Source organism: Heptranchias perlo, chromosome 12, assembly GCF_035084215.1.
Source record: "Heptranchias perlo isolate sHepPer1 chromosome 12, sHepPer1.hap1, whole genome shotgun sequence".
NCBI lineage: Eukaryota > Metazoa > Chordata > Chondrichthyes > Hexanchiformes > Hexanchidae > Heptranchias > Heptranchias perlo.
Genome location: NC_090336.1, coordinates 28,555,620 through 28,567,799, shown reverse-complemented (window position 1 = coordinate 28,567,799; position 12,180 = coordinate 28,555,620). Strand labels below are relative to the sequence as shown.

General features: G+C 43.2%; 1 protein-coding gene across 1 annotated transcript in view; it reads right to left on the bottom strand.

The window, feature by feature from the left end:
* The window catches only part of ush1c (Usher syndrome 1C), a 228,239-nt gene that overhangs the window by 185,173 nt on the left and 30,886 nt on the right, over positions 1-12,180 (bottom strand). Inside the window, exon 2 of the mRNA XM_067993855.1 lies at positions 2,605-2,672. Within this exon, the coding sequence (XP_067849956.1) occupies positions 2,605-2,672 (68 nt within the window). The remainder of the gene's footprint in view (positions 1-2,604; positions 2,673-12,180) is intronic.

Genomic DNA, 12,180 nt, shown 5'->3' with positions numbered 1-12,180 from the left:
AATGGAAACAATATATCCTACAAAACATTTCTGTGGCAGTAGAAAAATAGGAATAAACCATTTCAAAATAATTATTTTAAATATAATAAAATTCCTCAATACTCCCTACATTTTTGTCATGCTGTGGTTTAAACATTTAATAGCAAAGTAGTCTCTCTTAGTTCCTTGAGTTGGGAGGTAGGCCGTAAAATATTGTTGAATTTTCTAATTTCATTATTAGTGCTGTACTTTGTGATTATGAAAGTGCAACCAAAGGGATACAATAGATTTTATATGAAGCAATTAGTCAGTGAACAGAGTTTATTGGTCTACATCTGGATTAAGGTCGAAATTTATACAGGTACTGGTTTGTGATTGGTACCTGCTTAAAGCTATGCAGAGGCCACAGCTCCAAGTTACATCAACAGCTCCACAAACTGTCTGGTCAGAGAAAGTGGAGTTTTGCACATGTATGTAATCATGCACAGAGCTCTACTCCAAGATAACCAAATAGCAGTTAAATTTTAATGTTGGCAAAGAGTCAGTGAGTCAATCAGCTCTCTGCTAAAATTGAAGTGTAAAATGTTTCCATACAATCTAATGGACCTTCTGGAATTCAACTTTTAAACTGAACTCAAATTCCCAAACTGCCATGGTGGGATTTGAACTTGCACTCTCTGGATTATTGGTCCAGGCCTCTGGATTACTGGTCCAGTAACATAAATACTACATTACCATACACCCACAGCAGCAATTCAGTTCCCTGAAAACATTCAAACACATGCTGATGCAGATATTTATCAAAATGCTCAAGCAGTCTACATCTTTACAAGTATGTTATTATTTCCTCACAGATATTTACTGTAAATATCTAATATTAATTATAAATGTTAATTTAAAAGATTTCATCTCTGCCTGTAAAAGTACTGACAGAACGTAGACTGGTAATAACCATGTAAATCAGCTCTTTTATGTGAATACTATCATTAATGCTCCATAGTTAAATGTAAAATTGAGTCCTCTAAGAATTTTATACATTTCAATGAGATCACCTCTCATTCTTCTAAACTCCAGAGAGTATAGGCCCATTCTACTCAATCTCTCCTCATAGGACAATCCTCTCATCCCAGGAATCAATCTAGTGAACCTTAATTGCACTGCCTCTAAGGCAAGTATATCCTTCCTTAGATAAGGAGACCAAAACTATACTCAGTATTCCAGGTGTGGACTCACCAAAGCCCTGTAGAATTGTAGCAAGACTTCCTTACTCTTGTACTCCAACCCCCTTGCAATAAAGGCCAACATGCCATTTGCCTTCCTAATTGTTTGCTGTACCTGCATGTTAACTTTCTGTGTTTCTTGTGCGAGGACACCTAAATCTCTCTGAAGTCCAACATTTAATAGGTTTTCACCATTGAAAACATATTCTGTTCTACTATTTTTCCTACCAAAGTGAAAAACCTCACATTTCCCCACATTGTATACCATCTGCCACCTTCTTACCCACTCACTTAACCTGTCTATATCCCTTTGTGTCCTTCTCACAGCTTACTTTCCCACCTAGCTTTGTATCATCAGCAAACTTGGATACATTGCACTCAGTCCCTTCATCTAAGTCATTAATATAGATTGTAAATAGCTAAGGCCTAAGCACTGATCCTTGCGGCACCCCAGTGGTTCCAGCCTGCCAACCTGAAAATGACCCGTTTATCCCTATTCTCTGTTTTCTGTCCGTTAACTAATCCTCTATCCATGCTAATATATTACCCCTAACCACATGAGCCCTTATCTTGCATAACAACCTTTTATGTGGCACCTTATCGAATACCTTTTGAAAATCCAAATATACTACATCCACTCGTTCCCCTTTATCTACCCTGCTAGTTACATCCTCAAAAAACTCTAATAAATTTATCAAACATGATTTCACTTTCATAAAACCATGTGCATATAAAGAATAGACACAGGTGAGGTTCTGGAGATCTGTTGCATCAGAGTCAGTGCCTTCAACAGAACAGGAGTAAATAAGATCTTAAATTCAACTGTGCACATGGTTTTTAAGATTAAAAAGATAAGCTGACAAGAACTGACATTATAGTGATCTGCCAAAACAAATCCTTAATTCTCAATGAGTCAACTCTTCTGCCATACCATTTTAATATTTGCTACATCAATGGTTGCAATGAGAATATACAATTCAGTTTGGTAAACTCATTTATTTTACATGAATATAAAGTTAAAATTTAACAGTATTTTCAATCTGTGTCCATTATTTAATTTGTACTTAATTGGCTGTAAAGCACTTTGGAATGTCCTGAGATCGTGAAAGGTGTTATATAAATAAAAGTCTTTCTTTCTATTTATTAGTTCCTATGAGCAGAACATTTTCCCAGATTTTACATTTTACTATATTTTCAGCTCTAATTGCACAGTTGCCTCCTTAAATTTGAGTTTCCACAATCTAACAAACTACAGCAAGTTAAAAAATAAGTAGTTTTGGCAACTTCATAAGTAAATATTCCTGATACGTCAATATAATGTAGTTGAAAACAAGAACTCTAATTGACTAATAAAAACACATCAAATCAGGAAAGAGCAGTAATGAGTAAAAAGAATACTACTCACTGGTGATACATGCGTAGTACATCATAAAGATAGTCCTTTTCTGCATCATTGTCAATCAATACATCCACCTGATAATCAGGGGGAAATTACAATTAGAAATTATTTTAGATAACATATATTTGCCATTAAAGAGTAAACTAACAATTAGAGTAGGCACAATATATTTTTTTAAAATCTACTATATTATCAGCTCTTTTCAATTAATCAGCTTGGTATCTTCTTCAGTGCTCCTGCGAATTGAAAGTCTAGTAAAGGACAATTCATCAAAGTTGAATAGCATGTCAGATATAAGTTTACAATCTTTCACTAAAAAGTGGCTGAAATTAAACTACTGGTTAATAGTGACTTGGATTTACATTAATACAATTAAAAAAGGATCTGAGAAACATTGTTGTTAAAATCTCTTGTACCTGATGATCACTAAGTTGTTCAATAAATATGTTCAAAAACCTCTTGGGCCATTCATTGATGTAGCACATTCCTCCACACCAGAATTGGTGTAAAAACACTGACATGTAAAGTGATCAGTGGTTTTAAGCACATAATGTCAGCATCCAAGCAGCAGGTATTGAAGGCTCATAGGTGTATCGGTTTCTGTTGGTTATCTGCCACCCAAGGGAGGTGGCTGCTACTAGTCACTATCCCCCACTAGCTGACAACAGATTCTCTAAAGCTAGTGTCATTTTACAGCACATTCTCACTTAATCACGTACATTTATATATATATATATATATATATTTGCCAGGAACTATACATAACCCTTAAGGGTTACAGTATCAACATGTTTTCAGAGAATTGACTATTGCAAAATATTGGTTCTAGACAGTTCCAGAATTACAGCACGATATATTCAGCAGCATATAACAATATAGAAGTTTTGATTTTTTTCCAGGATAAATAAAACCTTCGTCTTTTAAAAGTTGCTAAAAATATTCAACATCCAAAGAACGCAGTGCAGTAAAATTATCCTGGCAACATGCTTTCTAAACATAGGCTATGTATCTAATCTGAGGAGCACAGAGTGATAAAACTGCTTCATTGCATCAGAACTCTCATCATTTAGCAACAGCTTTTGTGATGGCTCGCAGCACAGAACAGAACATGACAATCAACAAATTGTCATATGCTGGTGCCCACTCCCCTCTTTCATGTTCCCACCTTGATTGTCACAGCCGCCATTGAGTATTGCAGCTCTGAGCACCTGTTATCAGTCCTACACCTATTGTATTCAATTTAAAATCTCAATTAAAAAAAATCAATAAAATAAACAAATCAGACTGATCGCTATCCTTTGTCAGGCTCGACTGTACTGCTTCCTTGGTTTCTCAATTTCCCCATTGACTACCACCTTGAGCTGCATTCTGCACTGCATCCTCCGAACAAATGGCTCATGTCTCAGCAGGTACTGCACACCCTTCATGATCAACATTTTCTTCCAGCATCAATGTAATACAGGTCAAAGAATATTTAAATATGTACCAATTAAGTGATAAATCCACATGTTTAAAAATCTGTGTCAATACTTAAGAACATAAGAACATACGAAATAGGAGCAGGAGTAGGCCATATGGCCCCTCGAGCCTGCTGCGTCATTCAATCAGATCATGGTTGATCTTCGACCTCAACTCCATTTTCCCACCCTATCCCCATATCCCTTGATTCCCTTAGTGTCCAAATATCCATCGATCTCAGTCTTAAATATACTCAAAGACTGAGCATCCAGAACCTTCTGGGGTAGGGAATTCCAAAGATTCACAACCCTGAGTGAAGAAATTTTTCCTCATCTCGGTCCTAAATGGCCGACCCCTTATCTTCAGACTATGACCTCTAGTTCTAGACTCTCCAGCCATGGGAAACAACCTCTCAGCATCTACCCTGTCCACCCCTCTAAGAATTTTACACATTTCAATAAGATTACCTCTCATTCTTCTAAACTCCAGAGAATATAGGCCCATTCTACTCAATCTCTCCTCATAGGACAACCCTCTCGTCCCAGGAATCAATCCAGTGAACCTTCGTTGCACCCTCTCTAAGGCAAGTATATCCTTCCTTAGGTAAGGAGACCAAAACTGTACACAGTACTCCAGGTGTGTACTCACCAGAGCCCTATATAATTGCAGCAAGACCTCCTTACTCTTATACTCCAACCCCTTTGAAATAAAGGCTAACATACCATTTTCCTTCTTAATTGCTTGCTGTACCTGCATGCTAACTTTCTGTGATTCATGTACAAGGACACCCAAATCCTTCTAACTACCAACATTTCTTAGTCTGTCACCTTTTAAAAAATATTCTGCTTTTCTATTCTTCCTACCAAAGTAGATAATTCCACATTTCCCCACATTATACTCCATCTGCCACCTTCTCACCTACTCACTTAACCTGTCTATATCCCTTTGCAGACTCTTTGCGTCCTTCTCACAGCTTACTTTCCCACCTAGCTTTGTATCGTCAGCAAATTTGGATATATTACACTCAGTCTCCTCATCTAAGTCATTGATATATATTGTAAACAGCTGAGACCCAAGCACTGATCCTTGTGGCACCCCACTAGTTATAACCTGTCATCCCGAAAATGACCCGTTTATTCCTACTCTCTGTTTTCTGATCGTTAACCAATCCTCAATCCTCGCTAATATATTACCCCCAATCCAATGAGCCCTAATCTTGTGTAACAACCTCTTGTATGGCACCTTATTGAATGCTTTTTGAAAATCCAAACATACTACATCCACTGGCTCCCCCTTATCTACCCTGCTAGTTGCACCCTCAAAACACTGGGGTCAAATAGATTGGTCAAACACGATTTCCCTTTCATAAAACCGTGTTGACTCTGCCTAATCATATTATAATTTTTTAAGTGCCCTGTTACTAAGTTCTGAATAATGGATTCCAGCATTTTTCCTGCTACTGATGTCAGGTTAACTGGCCTGTAGTTCCCTGTTTTCTCTTTCCCTCCTTTCTTGAATAGCGGGTTACATTTGCTACCTTCCAATTCAAGGGGACCATTCTAGAATCGAGGGAATTCTGGAAGATCAAAACCAATGCATCCACTATCTCTGCAGTCAACTTTTTTTTTAAAACCCTAGGATGTAGGCCATCAGGTCCAGGGAATTTGTCGGATTTTAGTCCTATTAATTTCTCCAGTACTTTTTCTTTACTAATCTTAATTGCTTTAAGTTCCTCACTCTCATTAGACCTTTGGCTCCCCACTATTTCCGGTATTTTTTTTGTATCCTCGACTGTGAAGATAGATACAAAGGCCCCGATGGTTCCAGGGAGGCGGGATGGCAGCAGTGGGGGGGGGGGGGCGACCAGGCGAGTGGGTAACCCGGCCAGTAAAATCCATTCATTCCCCCCGTGATCGCGGGTAAATTGGAGCCAATTAACGTGGCTTCCGGGTTTCCCGTCGGAAACCCGCGCAGTGGTCGGACTGCGCACCCGCATCACAGGCTGTCAGCTGGAGGAGCCCGATTTAAAGGGGCAGTCCTCCATGCGGCTCCTGCAGCATACAACCAAGATTATAGAATGGAGCAGCCCAGGGGAAAGGCTGCTCCCAGATTTACCGATGCCTCACTCCAGATCTTACTGGATGGAGTGAAGAGGAGGAGGGATATTTTCTACCCGGCGGATGGGAGGAAGTGGCCTATCTCTGCCACCAAGAAGGCCTGGCTCGAGGTGGCAGAGGATGTCACCAGCAGCAGCGTCTCCCGCACATGGATCCAGTGCAGGAAGCGCTTCAATGACCTAACGAGGTCAGCCAAAGTCAGTACACTTACTCATTCTCCTACACTCCGCCTTCTACATCACTGCCTCCACCCCACAACTCATTCTGTAAATGCCAATATTACTCTATCACATCACTCCTCACACCCACTCAAAGCTCATCCCACCACTACCACTCAACCCAATCCTCATACAATGTCATGGCTCTGTCTCATACTCACCCTCTGATGCATCTCTTTCACGATCAGCCTCACCCAAACCAATGCATTCAGTGGTTGGCCACGTCACCATCCTTCACTCACGCCTCTCTACTTTCTCCCCATATAGAAGAGAGCCCAGAATGCACAGGAAAGGGCAAAGACTGGAGGGGGGGGGCCGCAACATCAGGTCATCATCACGGACGCGGAGCAGGAGGATCTTGAAGAGAGCCGCATCCTCGAGTGCTTGACCGTTGGGGACGCCGAGACTGCCACCCAACAAACGGCTGGTGACAGAACTTCAACATTCAGCACTCACAATAGCAAATGATGTTAACATGCCTTGCCATCTTCAGCACCTCAAGATCTGTCATCATGCTTAATATTGCCTTCTGTTCTCTTACAGGGCCTTCAGCGACCGCCGTGACGGTGGAGGGCGATTCCTCAGAGGACCTGCCGACCTCTGAGGGGGCACCATCACATCTCAGCGAGCCATCCACCAGCGCAGATACACACACCTCGGTGGGTCCCCAACCTCACTTAGTTGGGGTCACACATGGTGAGTCACCACACACGTGAGCACGAGCAGATACTGGTGACAGGGGCAGCTATGGAGAGTCCGCGTCGGTGGGAGCACTGGTCTCCAGACTCTGCTCAGCTGGACACAGATGCTGAAACCTGGGGGCCATCGTTTAAAAGGAGAATGATCGAGGGGCAGCAGCACATTGGCGAGCTGCTGGAACAGGTGCCACACGCACTCTCCACAATCGCGAAGAGGATGGAGGAGTCCAACTCCTGCATGAGTGGAATGGTGGCACAGGCACGGGAGGGAATCTCTGAGATACTGTCACAGGGACGTGAGGGCATCTCTGAGATAGTGTCACAGTTAAGTGCGGGAATGTCTTCGATGGAGGGAAGGCTCGCCTCCATCGAGCTTCAAGCGCATCTCACCAATGAGTCCATTGAGGCCCTGACAACGGCCCTTCGGACTCAGGGTGAGCGACTTTCTGCCACCTTAAACAGGCAGTCAGATACACTAGCACTGGCCTTACAAAGCTTCACGCATGTCCTCCAAACTCTCGTCCAGCAGGGTGGTAGGAGTGATGTGGGCCTGGTCCAGGAGAGGGATGATGGCGAAAGGGGACATGGAAGTGGGGACGCCACTCAAAGCGCTCCCACGTCTCACCCCTTGCCCCACTCTCAAACTGTACAAGCAATGCTGCCTCCTGTCCAGGTGGTCGAGTCTGCCCCTGCACAGGTGCAGGTGGAGCAGTCTTAGGAGGGGCCCTCACGGGCACCGAAACCCAGAGGGTGTAGGCCCAAAGCATCTAACCGGTCAGGGCATGACCAAGAGCAACCTGCCACTGCCTCTGCTGTAGCCACAGGGGATGCACCACGTAGGAGTAGTCGTAAGCATACGGCAAAGGTTTTGTGAGCAGAAAGGGGTTGCACAAGGGTGTTTGACGGTTTGTCATGTTTTTTATTTATATTTGATTTTTGTCAATGGCATATTATTATTATTGTCACCACTACTGCCACATCTTGGCCAACCTTGACTGGTTTGTGTAATAAGTCCCTTTCATGAGGTTACCATGAACACTCACACTTGATGCCACCCATTGGGTCACCCTACCGTGGGTGTATGTGTAGTTGCACGACTATTTTGTGCAGGTGCCTGTGGTGCAGCTCTGTGTTGTGGAGCTCCACAAGGCGGAGGCGGACGGCGTGCCTGGCGAGGCTGGTGATGTTGCTCGTCCTTGGATGAAGTGATGAATGCAGCTATGGCGCCCCCATCCTGACGATGTGAGTTTGAGGGGGTCCGCAAAGTAGGTAAATGTGTTTACACAGCAGAGTTTAGGGTATAAATTAATAATTTTGAGTGGAAAGATAACGGTGTTGCAGCCAAAACATTGTCTGAAGTGACAGAGTGCCCGCTGCAATAAATGAGGTATTCCTCCCAACTGTCAAATAATCCTTTGCATCTCCCACTGGCTGCTGGCTGAAACACGTCTGCTCCAACAGGGATTATTTCCCACAGCACGGAAAACACGCTGAGGATCCTTCAAAATTGAACCCCTGCCAAAATCTCCACTCAACGAGGTCTGTTAAATTCCTCAGGTATTTAAATTATCATCCCGCCACCTTTAATTGCTGGTGGGAGTCCCGCATGCGGGAGCTGTGCGCGCACCCGATCGCGTCATTGGGGAACCTGGAAGTGAGCGGGTTGAACCCGGGCTCCGAACCCGCTCCGGGATTCCGCCATTTTCGGAGCCCCCCCCACCCCCCCCCCCCCGCCCCCAACGCACCCGCTTGGCCATCAGAAAATCAGCCCCAAAATATTTGTTTCACATCTCTGTCGTTTCCTTATTCCCCAATATAATTTCTCCTGTCTCTGCCTCTAAGGGACCCACTTTACTTTCGCTAATCTGTTCCTTTTCATATACCTGTAGAAACTCTTACAATCTGTTCTTATATTTCTTGCTAGTTTACTCTCATATTCAGTTTTCTCCCTCTTTATCAATTTCTTGGTCATCCTTTGCTGATTTCTAAAACCCTCCCAATCCTCAAGCTAACAACTATTTTTGGCAACATTGTTGCCTCTTCTTTTAATCTAATACTATTCTTAACTTCTCCAGTTAGCCACGGATGGATCATTTTTCCTGTGGAGTTTTTATTTCTCAATGGAATGTATATTCGTTGAGAATAATGAATTATTTCTCTAACTGTTCGCCATTGCTTATCTACTGTCATATCTTGTAATCTAATTTCCCAATTTACCTTAGCCAACTCGCCCCTCAATACTACGTAATTGGCTTTATTTAAATTGAAGACCTTAGTTTCTGACTTAATTACATCACTCTCAAACTCAATATGAAATTCTATCATATTATGATCACTCTGCCCCAGAGGATCCTTTATTATAAGATTACTAATTAACCTTGTCTCATTGCACAATACTAGATCTAAAATAGCTTGTTCCCTATTTGGTTCCTCGACACATTGTTCTAGAAATGTGATGGAATACTCTCCACTTGCTTGGATGAGTGCAGCTCCAACAACACTCAAGAAGCTCGACACCATCCAGGACAAAGCAGCCCGCTTGATTGGCACCCCATCCACCACCCTAAACATTCACTCCCTTCACCACAGGCGCACAGTGGCTGCAGTGTGAGCCATCTACAGGATGCATTGCAGCAACTCGCCAAGGCTACTTCGACAGCTCCTCCCAAACCCGCGACCTCTACCACCTAGAAGGACAAGAGCAGCAGGTACATGGGAACAACACCACCTGCACGTTCCCCTCCAAGTCACACAACATCCCGACTTGGAAATATATCGCCGTTCCTTCATCGTCGCTGGGTCAAAATCCTGGAACTCCCTTCCTAACAGCACTGTGGGAGAACCGTCACCACACGAACTGCAGCGGTTCAAGAAGGCGGCTCACCACCACCTTCTCAAGGGCAATTAGGGATGGGCAATAAATGCCGGCCTCGCCAGCGACGTCCACATCCCATGAACGAATAAAAAAAAAACGGTTTCAAATGCATTCCATGAACTTGTCCTCCAAACTACTTTTGCCAATTTGGTTTACCCAGTCTATATGAAAACTGAAGTCCCCCACGATTATTGTATTACCCTTGTTACTTGCTCCTCTAATTTCCTGATTTATACCCTGTCAAACACTATAACTACTGGTAAGGGGCCTATAAACTACTCCCACCAGTGGTTTCTGCCCCTTGTTATTTCTTAACTCCACCCATACTGATTCCACATCTTGATTTTCTGAGCTAAGATCCTTTCTCACTAATACTTGTATGCTGCAGTTCAGTTTCTGCTTCTTTTGAATTTGAATCCTATTTTCTTATCTATCCACTCTGCACTTGCTTCAACAACAACAACTTGCATTTATATCGTCCTTAACATAGTCAAACATCCGAAGGCACTTCAAAGGAGCGATAATCAAACAGAGTTTGACACCAAGTCACATAAGGGGATATTAGGACAAGCGACCAAAAGCTTGGTCAAAGAGACAGGTTTTAAGGAATGTTTTAAAGGAGGAGAGAGAGGTCGAGAGGCGGAGAGGTTTAGGGAGGGAATTCCAGAGCTTAGGGCCTAGGCAACTGAAGGCACAGCTGCCAATGGTGGAGCGATTAAAATCGGGGTGCACAAGAGGCAAGAATTGGAGGAGTGCAGAGATCTCGGAGGGTTGTAGGGCTGGAGGAGGTTACAGAGATAGGGTGGGGCGAGACCATGGAGGGATTTGAAAACAAGGATGAGAATTTTAAAATCGAGGCTTAGTAGAAATAGCCACAAATCTAAATCACACCAGACTGTAGCATCTTTCTTTGCACCTTCATTCCTTCTGTAACTGAAGTAATATTATGTGGAGCTGTAATAAAATGTACTTTTTGTCTACCTTCAATTTTTAACTTGTATTCTTTATTGCTGGAAACAATTTGTGAATGGTTAACGACCCAGGACCTCACAGACATTTTCTCAAAATGAAACTCATTCGTTCAGTTTCAAGTAAGCTGGCTGTGGTGGACTTCAGAAGTGCGTATTGATAAGGCTAAGGACGTTAGAAATTACAAATTGTCAACTGGCCGGAGCTATCACTTTCAATGACAAGTATCTTATGCCATTGTCAAAGATTGGCTAACTATTTAACACCGAGGAGGGAAGTGTGCGCTTTTGTCTCAGTATGCCTTCAACAGGATTATGCCACGACACCTTGGCACAGATCAAAGAATCAGGTCTCAGCCTGGGGCCGTGAGTTTGATTGACAGTTGTATCTATAACCTTTGTGAAAGGGATAGGATGATTGATTGGCTGTAGTCTTGTTTGACAGAAAGCACAGGGTCAGAGTTCTCCTATTACTGATTATATTGATGTGGAGATGCCGGTGATGGACTGGGGTTGACAATTGTAAACAATTTTACAACACCAAGTTATAGTCCAGCAATTTTATTTTAAATTCACAAGCTTTCGGAGGCTACCTCCTTCCTCAGGTGAACGATGTGGAAATGAAGTCCTCGAAATGAAATCGCATTTATAATTCACAGAACAATGCTGGTGATAACAGACAGTTTTTTCAACTGCCCGTTGCCAAGGCAATCAGTGTGCAGACAGACAGGTGTTACTTGCCAGGTCTCAGAATATACAAATCACCAAAAAAAAACAACAAACAAAAAAAAACAGAGATAGAGAGGTAGAAACATAGAAAAGACAGCAACTGACCCGTTATATTAAAAACAGATAACATTTGTTCGCTGGTGGGGTAACGTGTAGCGTGACATGAACCCAAGATCCCGGTTGAGGCCGTCCTCATGGGTGCGGAACTTGGCTATCAATTTCTGCTCGACGATTTTGCGTTGTCGTGTGTCTCGAAGGCCGCCTTGGAGTACGCTTACCCGAAGGTCGGTGGCTGAATGTCCTTGACTGCTGAAGTGTTCCCCGACTGGGAGGGAACCCTCCTGTTTGGCGATTGTTGCGCGGTGTCCGTTCATCCGTTGTCGCAGTGTCTGCATGGTCTCGCCAATGTACCATGCTCCGGGGCATCCTTTCCTGCAACGTATGAGGTAGACAACGTTGGCCGAGTCACAGGAGTATGAACCATGCACCTGGTGGGTGGTGTCCTCTCGTGTGATGGTG